This window comes from Melopsittacus undulatus, chromosome 17, assembly GCF_012275295.1.
Source record: "Melopsittacus undulatus isolate bMelUnd1 chromosome 17, bMelUnd1.mat.Z, whole genome shotgun sequence".
Classification (NCBI taxonomy): Eukaryota; Metazoa; Chordata; class Aves; order Psittaciformes; family Psittaculidae; genus Melopsittacus; species Melopsittacus undulatus.
In genome coordinates this window covers 4,957,484-4,983,181 of record NC_047543.1, presented here as the reverse complement: position 1 = coordinate 4,983,181, position 25,698 = coordinate 4,957,484, and the positions used below count along the sequence as shown (strand labels likewise).

The window sequence follows — 25,698 nt, the reverse complement described above, 5'->3', positions numbered from 1 at the left end:
ATGTACAAGCACACACATGCACATGCACACGCATGTACAAGCACACACATGTACAAGCACACACATGTACAGGCACACATCAGACACCTCCATGCTTGGGGGCACCCATGGGGACACCCCAGGTACCCATGGCTCACGTCCCCTCCGCCAGCCCCACTGATGGGGTCCATCTGATGGCCCCAGGCTCTGTGCCCATTGCTGTACTGGGGGCTGGGGGGTGCGATAGCTGCAGGCTGGGAGCCCCGATAACAGCCCCGGCCTTATCTGGGTGCTGCCAAGGGCTCCCCTCCCTGCAGCAGCCCTGGGGAGTTCAGGGGTGCTATGGGGTGGGTGCTATGGGCCGGGTGCTATGGACTGGGTGCTATGGGCTGGTGCTATGGGCCGGGTGCTATGGACTGGGTGCTATGGGCCGGGTGCTATGGACTGGGTGCTATGGGCCGGGTGCTATGGGCCGGGTGCTATGGACTGGGTGCTATGAGCTGGTGCTATGGGCCGGGTGCTATGGACTGGGTGCTATGAGCTGGGTGCTATGGGCCGGGTGCTATGGACTGGGTGCTATGGGCTGGTGCTATGGGCCGGGTGCTATGGACTGGGTGCTATGGGCCGGGTGCTATGGACTGGGTGCTATGGGCCGGGTGCTATGGGCCGGGTGCTATGGACTGGGTGCTATGAGCTGGTGCTATGGGCCGGGTGCTATGGGCCGGGTGCTATGGGGTGGGTGCTATGGACTGGGTGCTATGGACTGGGTGCTATGGGGTGGGTGCTATGGACTGGGTGCTATGGGCTGGTGCTATGGGCTGGGTGCTATGGACTGGGTGCTATGGGCTGGGTGCTATGGGCTGGGTGCTATGGACTGGGTGCTATGGGCTGGGTGCTATGGGTCGGGTGCTATGGGCTGGGTGCTATGGGCTGGGTGCTATGGACTGGGAGCTATGGGCTGGGTGCTATGGACCGGGTGCTATGGGTCGCGTGCTATGGGCCGGGTGCTATGGGCTGGGTGCTATGGGTCGGGTGCCCCTTGCAGAGGTAGAGGGGGCTGTGGGGCACCCCGGGTGGGCATAGGGAGGGGGTATGCGTCCCCAAGGCCATGGCCGTGTCTCCTCAGGGGGTGCTATGGGGGGAGATGTGGGTGCCCCCTCCCCACGATGACCTGGTGCATCCATAGGGAAACTGAGGCACGATGCTGGCAGCATTGTGGGGTGTCCCCCCCGCACTGCCTGACTCCACCTGAGCCCCACAGGCCCCAAACCGGGGCAGGGGGGGCCACGAGCTCAGCCCAGTCTGCACAGTGCCCCCCCCCCCACCCCCAGTGCCTTTGCCCCCACTGGTGGCACACCAGGATATGGGGCTGAGCCCTAAGGAAAGGAGGCCCCCCCATTCCCCGGGATCGCTGACCCCCAAGTTACTGCCCCCATCCAATCCCATCCCATTCCCCGGGATCGCTGACCCCATCCAATCCCATCCCATCCCATCGCACCCTCCGGGATTGCTGCCCACCCCTTACTGCCCCCATCCCATTCCTTGGGATCGCTGCCCCCCCCATTACCCCCCCATCCCATCCCATCCCATCACCCGCGATCCCTTCCCCCCCTTATTCCCCCCTTATTCCCCCATCCCATCCCCTGGAATCTCTCCCCTCCCCCCTCCCCATCCCCCCTCCCAGACCCAGGATTTGGGGGCCCGGAGCCGTGAGCGCATCAGGCCCCGCATCCTGCTGGGGTTTGGGGTGTGGGGGGGGGGCGGTTGCCGTGGGCACCGCTGGGGGGGGGGGAGCAAAGCGTGCGCGGTGCCGTGGGGGGGGCGGCCCGCGGGGAAGGGGCCATCGGCCGTGGCCTTGCGGCGCTGGATGGCACCGGGGCCGCTGCGATGGCGCTGGGGCTGTCCAAGAAGGCTTCGAACCGGAACATCGCGGTGGAGAGGAAGAACCTGATCACGGTCTGCAGGTGGGGGCAGCGCAATGGGGGGGACATCCTATGGGTGCTTATGGGGGGATGGACACATCCTATGTGTGCTTATGGGGGGATGGATGGATGGGGGGGGATGGATGGGGGGGGATGGATGGGGTTCGTCTTCATCCCCCCCCCCACCCTCCGCATCGATGTGTGTGTGTTTGTGATTGATGCAGTCGTGTTTTGGGGGGGATTTGGGTTTGGGGATGGGGGGAGAGGAGGAGGATGGGGATGGGGGTGGGGGGGGTGGGGATGGGGGTACAAGGGCAATGGGGGGTAATGGGGCTGTGGGCAGATGGAGAAGGGGGTACGGGGGGATAAAGGGGATTGGGGGGGGGAGAATTGGGTACCGGACCCCCCCCCACACCCCCCCCCCCCCCGCGGGTGGGGGTCCAAGGAAGTGACGTCAGGGCCCGCTCCAGGATGGAGGGATGAAGGCTGCGGATGGAGGATGCGGTTGTCATGGAGACGCCGGATGGACCGCGGGGGGGGGATAGGGGGACCCGGGGGGGGTTGGGGGGTCCCTGCCTGCCCCACCCCCCACGTGTTGGGATGGGGTGAACCCCCCCCGGTTGGGGGGTGCAGTGGGGGTGATGTGGGGTACGGATGTTTGGGGTCCCCATGACAGCGACCCCAGACCCTGCTGCTCTGGGTACCCCTGGGTCTGTGCTATTGTATGGGCAGCTCCAGATCCCATTGTCACCACCAGAGCCCCCCCCGGTCCGGACTGGTCAGTGCCCCCCCCCCGCTCCATGGTCAGTGCCCCCCCCCGCTCCATGGTCAGTGCCCCCCCCCCCCCGCTCCATGGTCAGTGCCCCCCCCCGCTCCATGGTCAGTGCCCCCCCCCCCCCGCTCCATGGTCAGTGCCCCCCCCCGCTCCATGGTCAGTGCCCCCCCCCCGCTCCATGGTCAGTGCCCCCCCCGCTCCATGGTCAGTGCCCCCCCCCCCCGCTCCCTGGTCCGTGCCCCCCCCCCCCCCGCTCCATGGTCAGTGCCCCCCCCCCCCGCTCCATGGTCAGTGCCCCCCCCCCCCCCCGCGCCATGGTCAGTGCCCCCCCCCGCTCCATGGTCAGTGCCCCCCCCCCCCGCTCCATGGTCAGTGCCCCCCCCCCCCCCCCGCTCCTTGGTCAGTGCCCCCCCCCCCGCTCCATGGTCAGTGCCCCCCCCCCCCCGCTCCATGGTCAGTGCCCCCCTCCCGCTCCATGGTCAGTGCCCCCCCCCCCGCTCCATGGTCAGTGCCCCCCCCCGCTCCATGGTCAGTGCCCCCCCCGCTCCATGGTTGGTGTCCGGGCATCCCAGTGCAAGGGTTGCGGAAGGGGAAACCATCAACGCGCGGCCGGGAGGAAGGGGCCTTTGTTCGCCCTTCCGGCCACTTGCACGGGGGGGGGGGCAGTGACCGGCCGGGGGGGTCCCCGGGGATGTGGGGCCAGGGGGTCAGAGAGGCTCAGCCCTAAGCTGGGGGTGGAAAAGGGTTTTGTGCTGTGGGGAGGGCTGAATGTGAGCGGGTGTGAGTGAGGGTGTGAGTGAGGGTGTGAGTGAGGGTGTGAGTGAGGGTGTTGGTATTGGTGCTGGTGTTAGTATTGGTGCTGGTGTCGGTACTGGTACTGGTGTCAGTATTGGTGTTGGTGCTGGTGTCAGTATTGGTGCTGGTGTTAGTATTGGTACTGGTGTCAGTACTGGTGCTGGTATTGGTGTCAGTATTGGTGCTGGTGTTGGTGCTGGTACTGATTTTGGTGCTGGTGTTGGTATTGTGCTGGTACTGGTGTCAGTATTGGTGTTGGTACTGGTGTCAGTACTGGTGCTGGTGTTGGAATTGGTGCTGGTACTGGTGTCAGTATTGGTGCTGGTGTCAGTATTGGTGCCGGTGCTGGTTTTGGTGCTGGTGTTGGTGCCGGTGCTGGTTTTGGTGCTGGTGTTGGATTTGCGCCGGTGCTGGTGTTGGTATTGGTGCTGGTGTTGGTGCTGTTTTTGGTGCTGGTGTTGGTATTGTGCTGGTACTGGTGTCAGTATTGGTGCTGGTGTCGGTACTGGTACTGGTGTCAGTATTGGTGCTGGTGTTGGTGCCGGTGCTGGTGTTGGTATTGGTTCTGGTGCTGGTGTTGGTGTTAGCGTCATTATTGATATTGGTGCTGATGCTGGGTGTTGGGTGCTGGCTGTTGGGTGTTGGTATCTAGCTGCTGGGTGTTCAGCTCTAGGTGCTGGTGCTGGTGCTGGTCACTGTGTGCTGGTGCTGGGCTCTGTGTGCTGGTGCCGGTGGTGGTCTCTGTGAGCTGGTCCTGGTGCTGGTGCCGGTGCCGGTGTTGGTCTCTGTGCTGGTGCTGGTGCCGGTGCTGGTGCCGGTCTCTGTGCCGGTGTTGGTCTCTGTGCCTGTGTTGGTGCCGGTGCCGGTGTTGGTGCTGGTCTCTGTACCGGTGTTGGTCTCTGTACCGGTATTGGTCTCTGTACTGGTGCTGGTCTCTGTACTGGTGCTGGTCTCTGTACCGGTGTTGGTCTCTGTGCCGGTGCTGGTGTTGGTCTCTGTACCGGTGTTGGTCTCTGTACTGGTGCTGGTCTCTGTACTGGTGTTGGTCTCTGTACCGGTGTTGGTCTCTGTACCGGTGCTGGTCTCTGTACCGGTGTTGGTCTCTGTGCCGGTGCTGGTGTTGGTCTCTGTACCGGTGTTGGTCTCTGTACCGGTGTTGGTGCCGGTCTCTGTACCGATGTTGGTCTCTGTACTGGTGCTGGTCTCTGTACTGGTGCTGGTCTCTGTACTGGTGTTGGTCTCTGTACCGGTGCCGGTCTCTGTACTGGTGTTGGTCTCTGTACCGGTGTTGGTCTCTGTACTGGTGCTGGTCTCTGTACTGGTGTTGGTCTCTGTACCGGTGTTGGTCTCTGTACCGGTGCTGGTCTCTGTACCGGTGTTGGTGCTGGTGTTGGTGCTGGTACCGGTGTCCCCTCCATCCTCGCTGCTCCGCAGGTTCTCGGTGAAGACGCTGCTGGAGAAGTACACATCAGATCCTATTGATGACACCTCCGAGGAGTTCCTGAACTTCGCGGCCATCCTGGAGCAGATCCTCAGCCACCGCTTCAAAGGTACCGGTGTCCCAGTGCTCCCAGTGCTCCCAGTGCCCCCAGTGCTCCCAGTGCCCCCAGTGTCCCCAGTGTCCCCAGTGCCCCAGTGTCCCCAGTGCTCCCAGTGTCCCCAGTGTCCCCAGTGCTCCCAGTGTCCCCAGTGCCCCCAGTGTCCCCAGTGTCCCCAGTGTCCCCAGTGTCCCCAGTGTCCCCAGTGCTCCCAGTGCTCCCAGTGCTCCCAGTGTCCCCAGTGCTCCCAGTGCTCCCAGTGCCCCCAGTGCTCCCAGTGCCCCCAGTGTCCCCAGTGTCCCCAGTGCCCCAGTGTCCCCAGTGCTCCCAGTGTCCCCAGTGTCCCCAGTGCTCCCAGTGTCCCCAGTGCCCCCAGTGTCCCCAGTGTCCCCAGTGTCCCCAGTGTCCCCAGTGTCCCCAGTGCTCCCAGTGCTCCCAGTGCTCCCAGTGTCCCCAGTGCTCCCAGTGCTCCCAGTGCTCCCAGTGCCCCCAGTGCTCCCAGTGTCCCCAGTGCCCCCAGTGCCCCCAGTGTCCCCAGTGTCCCCAGTGCCCCCAGTGTCCCCAGTGTCCCCAGTGCTCCCAGTGCCCCCAGTGTCCCCAGTGCTCCCAGTGTCCCCAGTGCTCCCAGTGCTCCCAGTGCCCCCAGTGCTCCCAGTGTCCCCAGTGCCCCCAGTGCCCCCAGTGTCCCCAGTGTCCCCAGTGCCCCCAGTGTCCCAGTGCTCCCAGTGTTCCCAGTGCCCCCAGTGCTCCCAGTGCCCCCAGTGTCCCCAGTGTCCCCAGTGCCCCCAGTGTCCCCAGTGTCCCCAGTGCTCCCAGTGTCCCCAGTGTCCCCAGTGTTCCCAGTGTCCCCAGTGCCCCCAGTGTCCCCAGTTCCCACACTGCCCCCAGTGCCCCCAGTGTCCCCAGTGTCCCCAGTGCCCCCAGTGTCCCAGTGTCCCCAGTGCCCCCAGTGCCCCCAGTGCCCCCAGTGTCCCCAGTGTCACCAGTGCTCCCAGTGTCCCCAGTGCCCCCAGTGTCCCCAGTGTCCCCAGTGTCCCCAGTGTCCCAGTGCCCCCAGTGTTCCCAGTGTCCCCAGTGCCCCCAGTGCTCCCAGTGTCCCCAGTGCCCCCAGTGCTCCCAGTGCTCCCAGTGCTCCCAGTGCTCCCAGTGCTCCCAGTGCTCCCAGTGCCCCCAGTGCCCCCAGTGTCCCCAGTGTCCCCAGTGCTCCCAGTGCTCCCAGTGTCCCCAGTGCCCCCAGTGTCCCAGTGTCCCCAGTGCCCCCAGTGCCCCCAGTGTCACCAGTGCTCCCAGTGTCCCCAGTGTCCCCAGTGTCCCCAGTGTCCCCAGTGCCCCCAGTGTCCCAGTGCCCCCAGTGTTCCCAGTGTCCCCAGTGTCCCAGTGTCCCCAGTGTCCCCAGTGCCCCCAGTGTCCCCAGTGCTCGCAGTGTCCCCAGTGCCCCCAGTGTCCCCAGTGTCCCCAGTGCCCCCAGTGTCCCAGTGCTCCCAGTGCCCCCAGTGTCCCCAGTTCCCACACTGCCCCCAGTGCCCCCAGTGTCCCCAGTGTCCCCAGTGCCCCCAGTGTCCCAGTGTCCCCAGTGCCCCCAGTGCCCCCAGTGCCCCCAGTGTCCCCAGTGTCACCAGTGCTCCCAGTGTCCCCAGTGCCCCCAGTGTCCCCAGTGTCCCCAGTGTCCCCAGTGTCCCAGTGCCCCCAGTGTTCCCAGTGTCCCCAGTGCCCCCAGTGCTCCCAGTGTCCCCAGTGCCCCCAGTGCTCCCAGTGCCCCCAGTGCTCCCAGTGTCCCCAGTGCCCCCAGTGCTCCCAGTGCCCCCAGTGCCCCCAGTGCCCCCAGTGCTCCCAGTGTCCCCAGTGTCCCCAGTGTCCCCAGTGTCCCCAGTGCCCCCAGTGCCCCCAGTGCTCCCAGTGTCCCCAGTGTCCCCAGTGCTCCCAGTGTCCCCAGTGCTCCCAGTGCTCCCAGTGTCCCCAGTGCCCCCAGTGCCCCCAGTGCCCCCAGTGCTCCCAGTGCTCCCAGTGCCCCTAGTGCCCCCAGTGCTCCCAGTGCTCCCAGTGCCCCCAGTGCCCCCAGTGTTCCCAGTGCCCCCAGTGTCCCCAGTGCCCCCAGTGTTCCCAGTGCTCCCAGTGCTCCCAGTGCCCCTAGTGCCCCCAGTGCTCCCAGTGCTCCCAGTGCCCCCAGTGTCCCCAGTGTCCCCAGTGCCCCCAGTGCCCCCAGTGCCCCCAGTGCTCCCAGTGCTCCCAGTGCCCCTAGTGCCCCCAGTGCTCCCAGTGCCCCTAGTGCTCCCAGTGCTCCCAGTGCCCCTAGTGCCCCCAGTGCTCCCAGTGCTCCCAGTGCCCCCAGTGTCCCCAGTGTCCCCAGTGCCCCCAGTGCCCCCAGTGCCCCCAGTGTTCCCAGTGCTCCCAGTGCTCCCAGTGCCCCTAGTGCCCCCAGTGCTCCCAGTGCTCCCAGTGCCCCCAGTGCTCCCAGTGCCCCCAGTGTCCCAGTGACCCCAGTGCCCCCAGTGTCCCCAGTGTCCCCAGTGCCCCCAGTGCCCCCAGTGCCCCCAGTGTCCCCAGTGCCCCCAGTGTTCCCAGTGTCCCCAGTGTCCCCATTGCCCCCAGTGTCCCCAGTGTCCCCAGTGCCCCCAGTGCTCCCAGTGCCCCCAGTGCCCCCAGTGCCCCCAGTGCCGGTGCCTGGTGTGCCCCAGCCGCTGAGCCCACACTGGTGCCTCAGGCCCCGTCAGCTGGTTCAGCTCCGATGGACAACGTGGGTTCTGGGATTACATCCGCTTGGCCTGCAGCAAAGTGCCCAACAACTGTGTCAGCAGCATCGAGAGCATGGAGAACATCAGCACATCCCGCGCCAAGGTCAGCGCCAGGCTCACTCCTCTGCCTGCATCTGCCTCTGTTAGCACACACAGGGCTCATGGACCCATCCCCATCCCATTCCATCCCCATTGCATCCCCATTGCATCCTATCCCATCCCACATCCCCCGTTCCAATCCCATCCCTATTCCATCCTCATCCCATCCCACATCCCATTCCATCCCCATTGCATCTCTGTTGCATCCTATCCCTTCCCACATTCCCCATTCCAATCCCATCCCTATTCCATCCCTGCTGCATCATCTTTGCATCCCCATTTCATCCCATCCCAATTCCTGTTCCCATCCCCTTTCCATCCCCATCCCCAATCCATTCCACATCCCCATTCCATTCCATCCCACATCCCATTCCATCCCCATTGCATCTTCATTGCATCCTATCCCATCCCACATCCCCCGTTCCAATCCCATCCCTATTCCATCCTCATCACATTCCACATCCCATTCCATCCCCATTGCATCTTCATTGCATCCTATCCCATCCCACATTCCCTGTTCCAATCCCATCCCTATTCCATCCTCATCCCATCCCTATCCCATCCCTGCTGCAACATCTTTGTATCCCCATTTCATCCCATCCCAATCCCTGTTCCCATCCACTTTCAATCCCCATTCCATTCCACATCCCCATTCCATCCCAGTCCCTATCCTGATACCCATCTTCATCCTATTCCCTATCCCAATACCATCCCACCTTCATCTTCATCTCATCATCACTGTAATCCCATTGCATCCCCATCCCATCCCATTCCCATCCCCTCCTGCAGCTCAGGGGCCGCTGCTGGTGGCACTGGGTGGCACTGGGTGGCACTGGGTGGCACTGGGTGGCACTGGGTGGCACTGGGTGGTGTCTCCGTGCCCTGAGCTCCCATGGGCACTGCCTTGCAGGGCCGGGCCTGGATCCGTGTGGCACTGATGGAGAAGAGGATGTCTGAGTACATCTCCACAGCCCTGCGGGACACACGGACCACGAGGTGAGCAGCACAGGTTGGGGGTACCGGGGATGGGTACCTGGGTATAGGGGTACCGGGTATAGGGGTACCGGGGATGGGTACCAGAGCTGGGTACCGGGGATGGGTACCTGGGTATAGGGGTACCGGGGATGGGTACCAGGGATGGGTACCGGGGATGGGTACCTGGGTATAGGGGTACCGGGTATAGGGGTACCGGGGATGGGTACCCGGGTATAGGGGTACCGGGTATAGGGGTACCGGGGATGGGTACCCGGGTATAGGGGTACCGGGTATAGGGGTACCGGGGATGGGTACCAGGGTTGGGTACCTGGGTATGTGAGTACTGTGGATGGGTACCCGGGTGTGTGAGTACCAGGGATGGGTACTCGGGTATAGGGGTACCGGGGATGGGTACCCGGGTATGTGAGTACCGGGGATGGGTACCAGAGCTGGGTACCAGGGTTGGGTACTGGGGATGGGTACTCGGGTGTGTGAGTACCAGGGTTGGGTACCCAGGTCTGTGAGTACCAGGGCTGGGTACCCAGGTATGTGAGTACCAGGGTTGGGTACCAGGGCTGGGTACCTGGGTATGTGAGTACCGGGGTTGGGTACCCGGGTATGTGGGTACCAGAGCTGGGTACCGGGGTTGGGTACCCAGATATGTGAGTACCTGGGCTGGGTACTGGGGTTGGGTACCAGGGTATGTGAGTACCAGGGTTGGGTACCCAGGTCTGTGAGTACCGGGGTTGGGTACCAGGGTTGGGTACCTGGGTATGTGAGTACCAGGGTTGGGTACCAGGGTTGGGTACCAGGGTATGTGAGTACCAGGGTTGGGTACCAGGGTTGGGTACCTGGGTATGTGAGTACCAGGGTTGGGTACCAGGGTTGGGTACCCAGATATGTGAGCACCAGATGTGGGTACCAGCGCTGCTGGTTTGGGTGCCGGTGGGTGCCCACAGTCCATCCCCATCTCCCTGCAGGCGGTTCTATGACGATGGGGCCATCATGCTGCGGGAGGAGTCCACGGTGCTCACCGGGATGCTCATCGGGCTCAGCGCCATCGACTTCAGGTCCGGTTGGGGGGCACAGTGGGGCAGAGACACCCTGAACCCACTGCAGCCCCATAGAGCTGCCCTCACCCTGTGCCCTCCTCCTGCCCCATAGCTTCTGCCTGAAGGGAGAGGTGATGGACGGCAAAACCCCCGTGGTCATTGACTACACTCCCTACCTGAAGTTCACCCAGAGGTAAGAGCCCTCCCCACACAGCATCCCTGTGTGCGCTGAGCACCACTGAGCCCTGTGCCCCCAGCTATGACTACCTGAGCGAGGAGGAGGAGAGGGGCAGTGTGGAGAGCAGCACGAGCGAGGACAGCTCCCCCGAGCATCCCTACCTGCCCCTGGTCACCGATGAGGACAGTTGGTACAGCAAGTGGCGCAAGATGGAGCACAAGTTCCGCATCGTCTATGCCCAGAAGGTACCGGGAGCTGGATGGGGATGGAGCTGGGATGGAGCTGGGATGGAGCTGGGATGGGGATGGCTGGAGACCAACTGCATCCTGGGATGGAGCTGGGATGGGGACGGCTGGATCCCAACTGCACCATGGGATGGGGATGGGATGGGGATGGCTGGAGACCAACTGCACCATGGGATGGAGCTGGGATGGGGATGGCTGGATCCCAACTGCACCATGGGATGGGGATGGGATGGGGATGGCTGGATCCCAACTGCACCATGGGATGGAGCTGGGATGGGGATGGCTGGAGACCAACTGCACCATGGGATGGAGCTGGGATGGGGATGGCTGGATCCCAACTGCACCATGGGATGGAGCTGGGATGGGGATGGCTGGATCCCAACTGCACCATGGGATGGGGATGGGATGGGGATGGCTGGATCCCAACTGCACCATGGGATGGAGCTGGGATGGGGATGGCTGGAGACCAACTGCACCATGGGATGGAGCTGGGATGGGGATGGCTGGAGACCAACTGCACCATGGGATGGGGATGGGATGGGGATGGCTGGAGACCAACTGTACCATGGGATGGAGCTGGGATTGGGATGCTTGGGTACCAACCATACCAAGGGATGCTCCAGCACCCCAGGAGCTGGGATTGGGATGCTTGGGTACCAAGCGCACCAGGGATGCTCCAGCAGCCCCACTCCTGCATCCCAGTGGTACCCACAGTGACCCCAGGGGGGGTCCTGGTGCGATGGTGCTGGGGGCACACACAGGGGTACCTGGAGGAGCTGGTTCGGCTGCGGGAGTCACAGCTCAAGGACCTGGAGGCAGAGAACAAGCGTCTGAAGCTGAGGCTGGAGGAGCTGATGGTGCAGAACCAGCTGGAGAAGAGGGAGCTGGAGGGAGTCATCCTGGAGCTGCAGGAGCAGCTGTGAGTGGGGCCGGGGGGGGGGGCTCCATAGGGACCCCATAGGGCACAGTCAGTCCCCACTGCCCCATATGCCTCATGGGATGTGATGAATGGAATCCATAGAACCAGCTGGGTGGGAAAAGGCTGCAAGATGTTCAAGCACTGCCCAAGGTCAGCACTTGGACACGGAGGGTCCCTGATGTCCTATGGGATGTAGTGGATCCCTGACACCCCATACACCCCATACACCCCTTACACCCCTTACACCCCATACACCCCATACACCCCATACACCCCATACACCCCTTACACCCCATACACCCCATACACCCCATACACCACATACACCCCATACACCACATACACCCCACACACCCCATACACCACATACACCCCATACACCCCATACACCACATACACCCCACACACCCCATACACCACATACACCCCATACACCACATACACCCCATACACCCCATACACCACATACACCCCATACACCACATACACCACATACACCCCATACACCACATACACCACATACACCACATACACCCCATACACCCCATACACCCCATACACCCCATACACCCCATACACCCCTTACACCCCATACACCCCATACACCCCATACACCCCATACACCCCTTACACCCCATACACCACATACACCCCATAGACCCCATACACCACATACACCCCATAGACCCCATACACCACATACACCACATACACCCCATAGACCCCATACACTCCATACACCACATACACCCCATACACCCCATACACCCCATACACCACATACACCCCTTACACCCCATACACCACATACACCACATACACCCCACATCCCATGGGGGTGCTGAGCAGCCTCCTGTGCCGCAGGACGGGGCTGATCCCATGTGAGAACCCACAGCTGGCACAGCTGTCCAAGGACATGGTGACCCCCCTGGTGAACCAATGGCCGTCACTGGGGACCCTCAACGGCAACGAGAGCGGCTCGGACAGCAAACTGTACCGGAGGTAACGGCCGCTGTGGGGCAGAGCTGTGGGGCAGAGCTGTGGGGCAGAGCTGCTGTGGGGCAGAGCTGTGGGGCACAGCTGTGGGGCAGAGCTGTGGGGCAGAGCTGCTGTGGGGCAGAGCTGTGGGGCAGAGCTGTGGGGCAGAGCTGCTGTGGGGCAGAGCTGTGGGGCAGAGCTGTGGGGCAGAGCTGCTGTGGGGCAGAGCTGTGGGGCAGAGCTGCTGTGGGGCAGAGCTGCTGTGGGGCAGAGCTGTGGGGCAGAGCTGCTGTGGGGCAGAGCTGCTGTGGGGCAGAGCTGCTGTGGGGCAGAGCTGTGGGGCACAGCTGCTGTGGGGCAGAGCTGTGGGGCAGAGCTGTGGGGCAGAGCTGCTGTGGGGCAGAGCTGTGGGGCAGAGCTGTGGGGCAGAGCTGTGGGGCAGAGCTGCTGTGGGGCAGAGCTGTGGGGCAGAGCTGTGGGGCAGAGCTGTGGGGCAGAGCCGCCATGGGGCAGAGCCGCCTGACCCACAGCCGGGATGCAGTGGGGAGGTCCCGGAGCATCGGGGGATGTGTCCATGGTAACGGGGCTGTCCCAGCACCTCCCTCCGCAGGCTCGGGGGGGTGTGTCCATGGTAACGGGGCTGTCCCAGCACCTCCCTCCGCAGGCTCGGGGGGGGGGGGGGGTGTGTGTCCATGGTAACGGGGCTGTCCCAGCACCTCCCTCCGCAGGCACAGCTTCGTCAGCACCGAGCAGCTCTCGGCCGAGAACAGCCTGAGCTCCGACTCCCAGCGCCTGAGCAAGCGGCAGGGGGAGCCCTGGGGGCCAATGGGTAAGAGCTGCCCCATAGGCTGCCCCACAGCCCCCGGCCCCACATCCCCTATGGGGTGCGCGGCTGGACCCCTCATGATGCTCTATGTCCGCAGGGAAGGACCCGACCCCCTCCATGCTGGGGCTCTGCGGCTCCCTGGCCTCCCTGCCCAGCTGCAGGTCCTTGGCCAGCCTCAAGTCCAACGAGTGCCTGGTGAGCGACAGCAGGGAGGGCAGCCCCAGCCGCAGCCCCAGCTGAGGGCCCCGGCCCCATAGCGGCTGCCCCACAGCACCCACCGGGACCCACAGCACCCACCGGGACCCCTCCTGACCCCAGCTGAGCCTCAGCTCAGGCACCGGCTGCACATGGACCTATGGGGATGGGGGATGCTGGAGTGGGACTGGTGCGAGCTGGGGATGGGAATGGGGGTGAATGTGGGGGGGAACTGGGAGCACTGGAGGACATCAGGGCTCAACCATCCCTGGTCTGGCCCCTTTGGGGACCCCCCCCAGCCCCTCCCCATCCCCCTTGGGTTTGGGTTGGATGAGGTTGGTTTTGGTGCATTCCCATCAATAAACAACAACTGAGCCGGGATCCGAGAGCCTCAGGATGGAGAAGAGCCCATAGGGACCAATGGGGGTTGGGATACAGCAAGATACCAGTGATGCCCTCTGGGACCCCATTAACAGTGGGAATGATGCCCCCCCCCTCTGGTACCCCATTAACAGTGGGAATGATGCCCCCCCCTCTGGTACCCCATTAACAGTGGGAATGATGCCCCCCCCCTCTGGGACCCCATTAACAGTGGGAATGATGCCCCCCCCCCCCTCTGGTACCCCATTAACAGTGGGAATGATGCCCCCCCCTCTGGTACCCCATTAACAGTGGGAATGATGCCCCCCCCCCTCTGGGACCCCATTAACAGTGGGAATGATGCCCCCCCCCTCTGGGACCCCATTAACAGTGGGAATGATGCCCCCCCCCCTCTGGTACCCCATTAACAGTGGATGGCAGAGGATGACTGTAGCTGGATGAGGGTTAGGGTAGGTGGTAACCAGGGCACAGGAAGACAATCCCTGTGCCAACAGCCACGTGTGACTGTCCTTTATTTAACAACAGAAGGTAAATACCCCCCCGAGCCCCAGGATGAGCAGGGGCAGGAGCAGGGGGGGCAGGAGCAGGGGGGGCAGGAGCAGGGGGGGCAGGAGCAGGGGGGGCAGGAGCAGGGGGGCAGGAGCAGGGGGGGCAGGAGCAGGGGGGCAGGAGCAGGGGGGGCAGGAGCAGGGGGGCAGGATGCAGGTGATGGGCACACAACACCCCGAGAGCAGCAGTTTGGTCTGTCCCAGCCATGGGGAACACTGAGGGTTTGGTCCTCAACAGAGCCCAGTTCCCATCTCCTGCCCCAGCATCCATGATCCATGATCCGGGATCCATGATCCATGATCCGGGATCCATGATCCATGATCCATGATCCAGGATCCATGATCCATGATCCATGATCCATGATCCGGGATCCATGATCCATGATCCAGGATCCATGATCCATGATCCATGATCCATGATCCGGGATCCATGATCCATGATCCGGGATCCGGGACCCCCCATTCCCACCAGTGTCACAGCAGCAGGTACAGGTGCCCCCGTCCGGGTCTGGCCCATGCACGGGCAGCACGAAGGCACTTGGGTTTGCAGAGATGCTGCTGGTGCTGCTTGTGGGGCAGGGAGCATCCCATGGAGCATCCCATGGAGCATTCCCATGGAGCATCCCATGGAGCATTCCCATGGAGCATCCCATGGAGCATCCCATGGAGCATCCCATGGAGCATTCCCATGGAGCATCCCGTGGAGCATCCCATGGAGCATTCCCATGGAGCATCCCATGGAGCATCCCATGGGCACCGGAGCAGGGATGGAGCATCCCCATGGAGCATCCCATGGAGCATCCCATGGAGCATTCCCATGGAGCATCCCATGGAGCATCCCATGGAGCATCCCTATGGAGCATCCCATGGAGCATCCCATGGAGCATCCCTATGGAGCATCCCATGGAGCATCCCATGGAGCATCCCCATGGAGCACCGGAGCAGGGCTGGAGGATCCCATGGAGCATCCCATGGAGCATCCCATGGAGCACCGGAGCAGGGCTGGAGGATCCCATGGAGCATCCCATGGAGCATCCCATGGAGCACCGGAGCAGGGCTGGAGGATCCCATGGAGCATCCCATGGGCACCGGAGCAGGGCTGGAGCATCCCATGGAGCATCCCATGGAGCATCCCATGGGCACCGGAGCAGGGCTGGAGCATCCCCATGGGGCAGGGCTGGAGCATCCCATAGGGCACCAGCCCCATTCAGAGCCGGCGCCGGAGCCGCTCCTGGTTCAGCTTCTGGAAGAAGCTCTTACCAAACTCGTATGTGCTGATCATGATGGCACAGGCAGGAGCCACCTTAATGACACGGGGCAGGAACCCTGCGGGACACCAGTGACACCAGTAAACCCCATTGGCACCAGTAAACCCCATCAGCCCCCATTGGCACCAGTAAACCCCATCAGCCCCCACTGGCACCAGTAAACCCCATCAGCCCCATTGACACCAGTAAACCCCATCAGCCCCATTGGCACCAGTAAAGCCCATCAGCCCCCACTGGCACCAGTAAACCCCATCAGCTCCCATTGGCACCAGTAAACCCCATCAGCCCCCATTGGCACCAGTAAACCCCATCAATCCCCATTGGCACCAGTAAACCCCATCAGCCCCCATTGGCACCAGTAAACCCCATCAGCCCCATTGGCACCAGTAAACCCCATCAGCCCCCATTGGCACCAGTAAACCCCATCAATCCCCATTGGCACCAGTAAACCCCATCAGCCCCATTGGCACCAGTAAACCCCATCAGCCCCCATTGGCACCAGTAAACCCCATCAGCCCCCATTGGCACCAGTAAACCCCATCAATCCCCATTGGCACCAGTAAACCCCATCAGCCCCATTGGCACCAGTAAACCCCATCAGCCCCCATTGGCACCAGTAAACCCCATCAGCCCCATTGGCACCAGTAAACCCCATCAGCCCCCATTGGCACCAGTAAACCCCATCAGCCCCCATTGGCACCAGTAAACCCCATCAATCCCCATTGGCACCAGTAAACCCCATCAGCCCCATTGGCACCAGTAAACCCCATCAGCCCCCATTGGCACCAGTAAACCCCATCAGCCCCCATTGACACCAGTAAACCCCATCAGCCCCCCATTGGCACCAGTAAACCCCATCAGCCCCATTGACACCAGTAAACCCCATCAGCCCCATTGGCACCAGTAAACCCCATCAGCCCCCATTGGCACCAGTAAACCCCATCAGCCCCATTGGCACCAGTAAACCCCATCAGCCCCCAGTAAACCCCAGCATGGCACCACATCCCTACCTGCAAACAGCCCCCGGGTACCGGACTCAGCATGGATCCGCTGCATGAGGAGCCAGGTGGAGGCAGGTTTGGATGCTGTGACTGGGGGCAATGGGAGCGCTGAGGATGTGGGGCTGCCCCATAGGTACTGGTGCCCTCAGCCCCACTCCTTACCTGGGTGCCCCTCACTGTGCCCCAGCTCGATCTGCCGCTGGGTCTTCACCACGTCAAAGGGCAGTGTCAGCACCGCAGCCACCTATGGGGCAGCAGTGACCCATGGGGATGCTCCTGCACCATCAACCCCATGGGGCTCCCCATAGAGCCCAGTGCAGTGCTCCCCATAGAGCCCAGTGCAGTGCTCCCCATAGAGCCCAGTGCAGTGCTCCCCATAGAGCCCCAGTGCAGTGCTCCCCATAGAGCCCCAGTGCAGTGCTCCCCATAGAGCCCCACTGCAGTGCTCCCATAGAGCCCCAGTGCAGTGCTCCCCATAGAGCCCAGTGCAGTGCTCCCCATAGAGCCCCAGTGCAGTGCTCCCCATAGAGCCCCAGTGCTCCCCATAGAGCCCAGTGCAGTGCTCCCATAGAGCCCCAGTGCAGTGCTCCCATAGAGCCCCAGTGCAGTGCTCCCCATAGAGACCAGTGCAGTGCTCCCCATAGAGCCTCACTGCAGTGCTCCCCATAGAGCCCAGTGCTCCCCATAGAGCCCAGTGCAGTGCTCCCCATAGAGCCCCACTGCAGTGCTCCCCATAGAGCCCCACTGCAGTGCTCCCCATAGAGCCCCAGTGCAGTGCTCCCCATAGAGCTCCAGTGCAGTGCTCCCCATAGAGCCCAGTGCTCCCCATAGAGCCCCAGTGCAGTGCTCCCCATAGAGCCCCAGTGCAGTGCTCCCCATAGAGCCCAGTGCAGTGCTCCCCATAGAGCCCAGTGCAGTGCTCCCCATAGAGCCCCAGTGCAGTGCTCCCCATAGAGCCCACTGCAGTGCTCCCCATAGAGCCCAGTGCAGTGCTCCCCATAGAGCCCAGTGCAGCGCTCCCCATAGAGCCCAGTGCAGTGCTCTCCATAGAGCCCAGTGCAGTGCTCCCCATAGAGCCCAGTGCTCCCCATAGAGCCCAGTGCAGTGCTCCCCATAGCCCCATACTCACTGTGCCAGAGATGGCCCCAGACGTGAAGCTGACCATGAAGGAGGCCCCATCCAGCCAGGGCTGCCTGCAGAGCCAGTCCTTCACCAGCTCATAGTTAAACCAGTACAGAGCTGGGAGAGGAGAACACCAGTACTGAGGCACCACAGACACCCAGTGTGCCAAACTGGGGCTGCCCCATCCCAAACTGGGGCTGCCCCATCCCAGACTGGGGCTGCCCCATCCCAAACTGGGGCTGCTCCATCCCAAACTGGGGCTGCCCCATCCCAAACTGGGGCTGCCCCATCCCAGACTGGGGCTGCCCCATCCCAAACTGGGGCTGCCCCATCCCAAACTGGGGCTGCTCCATCCCAAACTGGGACTGCTCCATCCCAAACTGGGACTGCTCCATCCCAAACTGGGGCTGCCCCATCGCAAACTGGGGCTGCTCCATCCCAAACTGGGGCTGCCCCATCCCAAACTGGGGCTGCCCCATCCCAAACTGGGGCTGCCCCATCCCAGCTTGGACATAGGGGTTTGGAGCAGCTGCTCCAATGGGACCAGATGAGCTTTAGGGTCCTCCCAACCCACCCCAGAGCCGTCCCCATTGCCCTACCTGAGAAGGGCACATCCCGCAGCACTGTGGGTCCCCAGCCCCTCCATAGGGACAACCACCCGTCCTGCACCACCGCAGACCGGATGCACACCCGCAGCTGCCTGTAGCTGAGCGGCCGCGACTGGATCTTGGTGCGGATGAGCTCCAGGGGGCTGATGACTGTCACTGCACCCACTGCAATGGGGAGGGGGGGTCCAGCTCCAGTGGGTTCCAGTGCTGAGACCCATAGGACAGGGGGTGTCCAGCACCAGCCCCAGTGGGTTCCAGTGCTGAGACCCATAGGACAGGGGGTGTCCAGCACCAGCCCCAGTGGGTTCCAGTGCTGGGACCCATAGGACAGGGGGGTCCAGCACCAGCTCCAGTGGGTTCCAGTGCTGGGACCCATAGGACAGGGGGGTCCAGCACCAGCTCCAGTGGGTTCCAGTGCTGGGACCCATAGGACAGGGGGGTCCAGCACCAGCTCCAGTGGGTTCCAGTGCTGAGACCCATAGGACAGGGGGGGTGTCCAGCACCAGCTCCAGTTTGTTCCAGTGCTGGGACCCATAGGACAGGGGTGTCCATCACCAGCTCCAGTGGCTCCCAGTGCTGGGACCCATAGGACAGGGGTGTCCATCACCAGCTCCAGTGGGTTCCAGTGCTGGGACCCATAGGACAGGGGGGTCCAGCACCAGCCCCAGTGGGTTCCAGTGCTGGGACCCATAGGACATGGGGGTACTCACGCCTGGCCAGGGCTCCTGCCAGCAATGGGATGTGGGGCGCTCGGCTCCCCATGTGGGTCTGCAGGTGGTCCCGGAGCTGGTCGTATGTGGTGAAGTAGATGACGGTGGCAGGAACAGCCATAACCCTGGGGAGGGGGGGTGAGGGCACTGCCAGGGGGGTCTGGGGGTGCCCATGACCCCAGGCTGGCACCCATAGTACCCCCCAGGCTGGCACCCATGGTACCCCCCAGGCTGACACCCATGGTACCCCCCAGGCTGTCACCCATGGTAGCCCCCAGGCTGACACCCAGGGTACCCCCCAGGCTGACACCCATGGTACCCCCAGGCTGACACCCATGGTACCCCCCAGGCTGACACCCAGGGTACCCCCCAGGCTGACACCCATGGTAGCCCCCAGGCTGACACCCATGGTACCCCCCAGGCTGTCACCCATGGTAGCCCCCAGGCTGACACCCAGGGTACCCCCCAGGCTGACACCCATGGTACCCCCAGGCTGACACCAGGGTACCCCCCAGGCTGACACCCATGGTACCCCCCAGGCTGACACCCAGGGTACCCCCCAGGCTGACACCCATGGTACCCCCCAGGCTGATACCAGGGTACCCCCCAGGCTGACACCCATTGTACCCCCCAGACTGGCACCCAGGGTACCCCCCAGGCTGACACCCATGGTACCCCCCAGGCTGGCACCCAGGGTACCCCCAGGCTGACACCCATGGTACCCCCCAGGCTGACACCCATGGTACCCCCAGGCTGACACCCATGGTACCCCCCAGGCTGGCACCCAGGGTACCCCCCAGGCTGACACCCATGGTACCCCCCAGGCTGACACCCATGGTACCCCCCAGACTGGCACCCAGGGTACCCCCCAGGCTGACACCCATGGTACCCCCCAGGCTGACACCCATGGTACCCCCCAGGCTGGCACCCAGGGTACCCCCAGGCTGACACCCATGGTACCCCCCAGGCTGACACCAGGGTACCCCCCAGGCTGACACCCATGGTACCCCCCAGGCTGACACCCATGGTACCCCCAGGCTGACACCAGGGTACCCCCCAGGCTGGCACCCAGGGTACCCCCCAGGCTGACACCCATGGTACCCCCAGGCTGACACCCATGGTACCCCCCAGGCTGACACCCATGGTACCCCCCAGGCTGACACCCAGGGTACCCCCCCAAGCACTCACAGGGTGGGGGGCAATCCGCTCCATAGGGACCTGATGCCTTCATAGCGGGTGATCTTCACAAAGGCATCCTGGGGGGGGGGGGGGGTTAGACAGGAATCACCCCAAGGACAGGGACCCCCAAGGACAGGGACCCCCCAAGGACAGGGAGCCCCCATCCCACCCCATGGCACAGCCCTACCAGTGTCCCATTGAAGCGTGTGGGGCTCCGGTACCAGGCGCTGCAGCCGGTGCTGTGCTGACACACGTACAGGTGGTCCATGAGCCCATTGCAGTACAGGAAACACTTCCCTGGGGGCAACAGCATCAGTGGGATACAGGAGACCCCTCTGCACAACCCATGCAACACCCGAACCATGGTGTGCTCTGGGAACAGCCAGAGCATCAGTGGTGACGGGAGGATGGAGAGGGGGGATCAGCCTCTGATCCCAAGGAACAAGGGATGGGATGAACCAGCCTCAAGCTGCCCCAGGAGCTGAGGAACAATTCCTGCCCCATAGGGTGCATTGGAACAGGAGTCACCAGCCCCCCAAGTGCCATGGGGCAGGGGTGGAGTCACCAGCCCCCCAAGTGCCATGGGGCAGGGGTGGAGTCACCAGCCCCCCAAGTGCCATGGGGCAGGGGTGGAGTCACCAGCCCCCCAAGTGCCATGGGGCAGGGGTGGAGTCACCAGCCCCCCAAGTGCCATGGGGCAGGGGTAGCCTGGGCACTGCTGGGAATGGTTGGGTTTGATCATCCTAAAGGTCCCTTCCAGCCTGGTTGGGTCTGTAACATCAGAGCCCCATAGGGCCCAGCCCCACAGCAAGGCCAGGAGAGGGGTAACCCCACAGCTGTGGGTCTGAGCACAGACCCACTGAAGGGATGGGGATGCAGCAGGGTCTGTTGATGACATAGGGACCACAGAGTGGGGCTGCAGCAGCAGCTGTGGGGCTGCCCCACACCGCACAGGAGCCCAAGCGGGATCAAGGCTTAGGGCAGCAGTGGTGGGGGCAGAGGCTGCCCCATAGTGTACTCACATGTGGTGTGCTGAGCCCAGGGCACACAGTGGGGTGGACAGGCTGAAACACACAATGGGGACAGGCTGAGACAGGCTATGGGGCACAGCACTGAGCCAGGCGGTGTGGGGAGGGCTCTATGGGGCTCTATGGGGCACAGGGCTGGGTGCCCTCAGAGCCAGGAGCCAGGCAGTGTGGGGAGGGCTCTATGGGGCTCTATGGGGCTGGGTGCCCTCGGAGCCAGGCAGTGTGGGGAGGGCTCTATGGGGCTCTATGGGGCTGGGTGCCCTCAGAGCCAGGAGCTGAGCAGTCCCTATTGCCACCAAAGCAGCCCCTTGGGAACAGCTCCTGACCCCATAGGGAAGGAGACAGAGTCCATGGGATCCCAAGCAGGGATGGGGTCTGCAGCCCCCCCCCCAGCCCCAAACAATGGGGTCTGCAGCCCCCTGACCCCAAACAATGGGGTCTGCAGCCCCCCCGGCCCCAAACAATGGGGTCTGCAGCCCCCCCGGCCCCAAACAATGGGGTCTGCAGCCCCCCAGCCCCAAACAATGGGGTCTGCAGCCCCCCAGCCCCAAACAATGGGGTCTGCAGCCCCTGACCCCAAGCAGGGTTTACCATTGGAGAACGGGGTCCTCTGTGCCTGTAGCCTGATCTTCACCACATCCAATGGTGTCACTGAAACAACCCCATCCTTTAGCGCCATGGCACAGCTCTGGTGCCCCCCCCGGTGCCCCCCCCGTGCCCATGGTACCCACCGAACAGTGAGGTGAGGATGGCTCCGGTCCCGGACGCCACCATCTGCTGCACGGGGGTGATGCTGCCCCCGGTGCTCGGTGCCGTCCGCTCGGCCATGGCTGTGCCCTACAACCCATGGGGGGATCCAGGGGTGACCCATAGATCCCAATGAGCCCCCCCCACATCCCGGCCCCGTTATCGGCTCAGCGCAGGGCAGGCGCCGCCCCCCCCACACCGGTAATCGGGGCTGCCCCGAAGGGGGGGACGGGGACGGAGCAGCCCCGATAACAGCCCCGATAACAGCCCCATGGATGTGGGGCAGCTGGGACCGGCCCCGTGTCCCTGGACGGGAGCAAACGGAACCACATGGGAACGGACCCCCCGAGCCTCGGACTTGGGGACCCCACGGGGTGCACGGGACACGCACCCCAAAACGGGGTGCGCACATCCGGAACCTGCCGTGTCCCCCCCCGGGGCAGGGGATGTGGGTCTGCTCTGCACCCGGGATGGGGTCAGGGCGCTTCCAAGCGTCGGGAATGGGGAGCTGGAGAACAGGGAATGAGCTGGAGAACAGGGAATGCGGCAGGAACCATCCCAAAGGCTCCTGCCCGTCCTGGCTCAGCACCGGGCACGGAGCTCCCGTCCGGTGCCAGGGACGGGGCTGCACCGGAGCCGCTGACCCGGCCCCATCCCGACGGGAGCTGCTCCTGCTCCAACCGGGACACGCACCTCCCGTTGGGAACGGGGCATGGAGCGAAGCGGTGCTGGGATGGGAACGGAAACGGGAATGGGAAAGGGAATGGGAACGGGAATGGGAACGGGAACGGGACCGGGAACGGGACCGGGACCCCTCAGTCCCCTTCCCCCCCCCCCCCGTCCGGTGCAGCCGTAACCGCGATCGGGGCCACCGAGACCGACCCCCCCCGTCCGTCCGTCCGGTACCGGGGGGGAAACTGAGGCAGCGGCCGGGGGGGGGGGGAACGAGGGGACCCCCCCGGGTTTGGGGTATGGGGCACACCGAGGGGGGGGGGTGCCCTGTGGGGCGCTGCCATGCACCGGGACCGGGACCCACAACGGGACCCACACCGGGACCCACACCCTGACCCACACCCTGACCCACACCCTGACCCACACCGGGACCCACACCGTGACCCACACCCTGACCCACACCGTGACCCACACCCTGACCCACACCGAGGGGGGGCTGCCCTGTGGGGCGCTGCCATGCACCGGGACCGGGACCCACACCGTGACCCACAGCGGGTTTGGGGTACGGGGCACACCGAGGGGGGATCCGGCCCCACCTGCTCATTCCAGCCCCGTTGGGCTCTGCCATGCACCGGGACCGGGAGCGGCGGCTCCTTTAAGGGTCCCCATGCGCTCCCGGTGCTTCCGCGCACGCGCGCTCGCCCCCCCCCCCCCACCACCACGGCGCCCCCTGGCGGGCCGGAGGACGTGCGGGAGCGCGCATGGCGCGGGGGCGCGCTCTGCACACTGCCCCATTGCCCAGGCAGGCAGAGGGGGGGGGCGCTGTGGGGGGGGCGCTATGGGACGGGCGCTATGGGACGGGCGCTGTGGGGGGGGCGCTATGGGACGGGCGCTATGGGACGGGCGCTGTGGGGGGGGCGCTATGGGACGGGCGCTATGGGACGGGCGCTATGGGACGGGCGCTATGGGGCGGGCGCTATGGGACGGGCGCTGTGGGACGGGCGCTATGGGACGGGCGCTATGGGACGGGCGCTATGGGGCGGGCGCTATGGGACGGGCGCTGTGGGACGGGCGCTGTGGGACGGGCGCTATGGGACGGGCGCTATGGGACGGGCGCTGTGGGACGGGCGCTATGGGACGGGCGCTATGGGACGGGCGCTATGGGACAGGCGCTGTGGGACGGGCGCTATGGGGCGGGCGCTGTGGGACGGGCGCTGTGGGACGGGCGCTGTGGGACGGGCGCTATGGGACGGGCGCTATGGGACGGGCGCTGTGGGACGGGCGCTATGGGACGGGCGCTGTGGGGCAGGGAATGGGGGTCAGGAAGGGAAAACGGCCCCATAAGGAGCGGTTTGGGTTTACTGAGCATCCCTTTGGGGGGTTCCATGGGGGTTGTGCGTTCCCAGCCCCAGTGCTTGGGATCGGCTGGATGGGGACAGGATTCCCATCCCATTCCCTGCTCTGGATGGGAAGGACTCAGTTAATCCCTGTTGTTCCCGTCGGGATGTGCTGCTCCCATCTGATGTGCACTGACAGCAGCAGGTGGCTCCCAGAGCCCCTCCGGAGCCTCCGTGGGTGCTCCCGGATGGGTTTGAGGTCCCTGTGTGCGCCCCTATGAGTGCCCATCCCATGGCAACAGCAGGGATGGCTTCGGGAGCCGGTGCTGGCATAGGATGCTCGGAGCAGCCCCATCCATTAGGTTTAGGGTTAGGGTTAGGGCTTAGGTTTAGGGTGCTGGCATAGGGTTAGGGTTAGGGTTAGGGTGCTGGGTTAGGGTTAGGGTTAGGGTGCTGGGTTAGGGTTAGGGTTAGGGTGCTGGGTTAGGATGCTCGGAGCAGCCCCATCCCTGGCAGTGTCCAAGGCCAGGTTGGACACAGGGCTTGGAGCAGCTGCTCTATGGAAGGGTCTCTGCCTTCAGTAATGGGGACAGGGATCAGGCTTGAGCCCCACAAGTGCTGTGGGTCTGTGTGCATGGGGTGAGCAGAGTGGTCCTGAACTCTCCTTGCTGTCCTCCATGACACGAGGTCTAAGGGACTCTTGGCTTTGGGATGGGAAGCCAGGAACTGAGTCATGGAAGTGAATGGATCCGGAGCTCCCTTATGAGTCAGCTCTGCCCATACAGGGTTTAAAGGGGCCGGGAAGCCTCTTTTGTAGGGGGTAATGTGGACATGGGGTAAAGGTTAACTAAGGAACAGTTCCCATTGGTCTGAGCCTGAGGTTCAGGGTTATCCATGAGGGGATGTGGGATGGAGCTGTGCAGAGCCAGGCCTGGCTCCTGGTGCTGAGCACCCAGCGCTGCCATTGACACGGGTACAATCCTGCCAGGCTCAGTGTGTGCCTGGGACTGGGACCAGGGCATGGATACAGCCTATGGGGCTGTGTGTGGGATGGAGCCTGTGGGATGGAGCCTGTGGGATGGAGCCTGTGGGATGGAGCCCACTGAGCCCTGATCCCCTCTGCAGCCTGGAAGGTCTGGGATCAGTGCAGGCAATGCCCATTGCCCTGGAGCACAGGCTGGGAACAGCACTTGGGAATGTCCTTGGGATGTCCAAGCTCCGCTGGGTCTGTGCCGTGTCCGCATCAGAGCTGTGTCTGCATGGGGGGGAGGAAAGGGTCTCTCATAGCTCCTGAGGTGGGTCAGGAAGCTCTTCCTGCTGGGAAGCCTTGGGACAGCCTTTCCTTAGCCTGTTCCCTTGGGGTTAGCTGCTCTGCAACTGGGATGTGAGCAGAACTGCAATGGGATGACACTGGTGCAGGGTCTGAGGGTTCACTTCAGCTCAGGATGGTTCTGCAGGAGTCATCCTTAACTGGAATTAAATGGCTGGAATGAAGCCGTCTGTGGCAGATGAGGCCATGGGGACATCAGGATTGAACCCAGTGTGACCCAAGTTCTAACCCAGCCCTGCAGGTGAGAAACTGTGTCCCACTCTCTGATGCTGTTGTGCAGCAGCTTCAGAACTGGCTTGGGGGCCAAGGAAGGGGTATGGAAGATAAAGGGTTAACCCTTTCCTCCCTAAAGGCTTCCTTTATAATCTGATGTAGAAACACCCAACAGCAAAAGGGATGAGGGGAGGAAAGAGTGGGATCAATTCCCAGCTCCTTTGTGCCACCCCATGGATGTGGAGCAGCCAGGACAGTGCTGTGCAGTAATGAACGTGTGTGCAGGTGCCTATGGAGAGCTCCTCTTTGCCAGGATGAGATGTGAGTGCTGGAATGAGCTCATCCC

The 25,698-nt window shown here is 63.6% G+C and overlaps 2 protein-coding genes across 3 annotated transcripts; one reads left to right on the top strand and one right to left on the bottom strand.

The window, feature by feature from the left end:
- The first annotated feature begins 1,833 nt into the window (after positions 1–1,833).
- RUNDC3A (RUN domain containing 3A) lies at positions 1,834–13,400 on the top strand. The gene is made up of 11 exons (XM_034070176.1): positions 1,834–1,943; positions 4,906–5,021; positions 7,711–7,844; positions 8,751–8,836; positions 9,796–9,885; positions 9,980–10,060; positions 10,125–10,290; positions 11,052–11,209; positions 12,074–12,211; positions 12,916–13,016; positions 13,111–13,400. The coding sequence occupies exons 1-11, from the start codon at positions 1,867–1,869 to the stop codon at positions 13,251–13,253; spliced, it is 1,290 nt and encodes a 429-aa protein (XP_033926067.1). The 5' UTR covers positions 1,834–1,866; the 3' UTR covers positions 13,254–13,400.
- Positions 13,401–15,270: 1,870 nt separating this feature from the next.
- SLC25A39 (solute carrier family 25 member 39) lies at positions 15,271–23,162 on the bottom strand. 2 transcript variants are annotated; one of them, XM_034070126.1, is made up of 12 exons: positions 23,069–23,162; positions 21,785–21,890; positions 21,645–21,704; positions 21,048–21,089; positions 20,213–20,322; positions 20,035–20,102; positions 18,847–18,971; positions 18,128–18,301; positions 17,536–17,645; positions 16,569–16,650; positions 16,416–16,496; positions 15,271–15,463 (listed from the first exon to the last, which is right to left on the bottom strand). In XM_034070126.1, exons 2-12 carry the CDS (start codon positions 21,879–21,881, stop codon positions 15,345–15,347), a joined length of 1,068 nt encoding a protein of 355 aa, XP_033926017.1. In that variant the 5' UTR covers positions 21,882–21,890; positions 23,069–23,162; the 3' UTR covers positions 15,271–15,344. The 2 variants fall into 2 exon arrangements, with proteins under 2 accessions (XP_033926017.1, XP_033926018.1); XM_034070127.1 differs by lacking the exon at positions 21,048–21,089.
- Between the last annotated feature and the right edge of the window lie 2,536 nt (positions 23,163–25,698).

Excerpts from the sequence above, each read along its gene's own strand:
- SLC25A39 (XM_034070126.1), bottom strand. The coding sequence starts at position 21,881 with ATGGCCGAGCGGACGGCACCGAGCACCGGGGGCAGCATCACCCCCGTG. Across the intron at positions 21,090-21,644 it reads GAGGACCCCGTTCTCCAATG|CCTGTCCACCCCACTGTGTG; the intron begins GTAAACCCTGCT and ends TGTGTGTTTCAG. Across the intron at positions 18,302-18,846 it reads GGCAGGAGCCCTGGCCAGGC|TGGGTGCAGTGACAGTCATC; the intron begins GTGAGTACCCCC and ends TCCCCATTGCAG.
- RUNDC3A (XM_034070176.1), top strand. The coding sequence starts at position 1,867 with ATGGCGCTGGGGCTGTCCAAGAAGGCTTCGAACCGGAACATCGCGGTG. Across the intron at positions 5,022-7,710 it reads CCTCAGCCACCGCTTCAAAG|GCCCCGTCAGCTGGTTCAGC; the intron begins GTACCGGTGTCC and ends CTGGTGCCTCAG. Across the intron at positions 8,837-9,795 it reads CGGGACACACGGACCACGAG|GCGGTTCTATGACGATGGGG; the intron begins GTGAGCAGCACA and ends ATCTCCCTGCAG.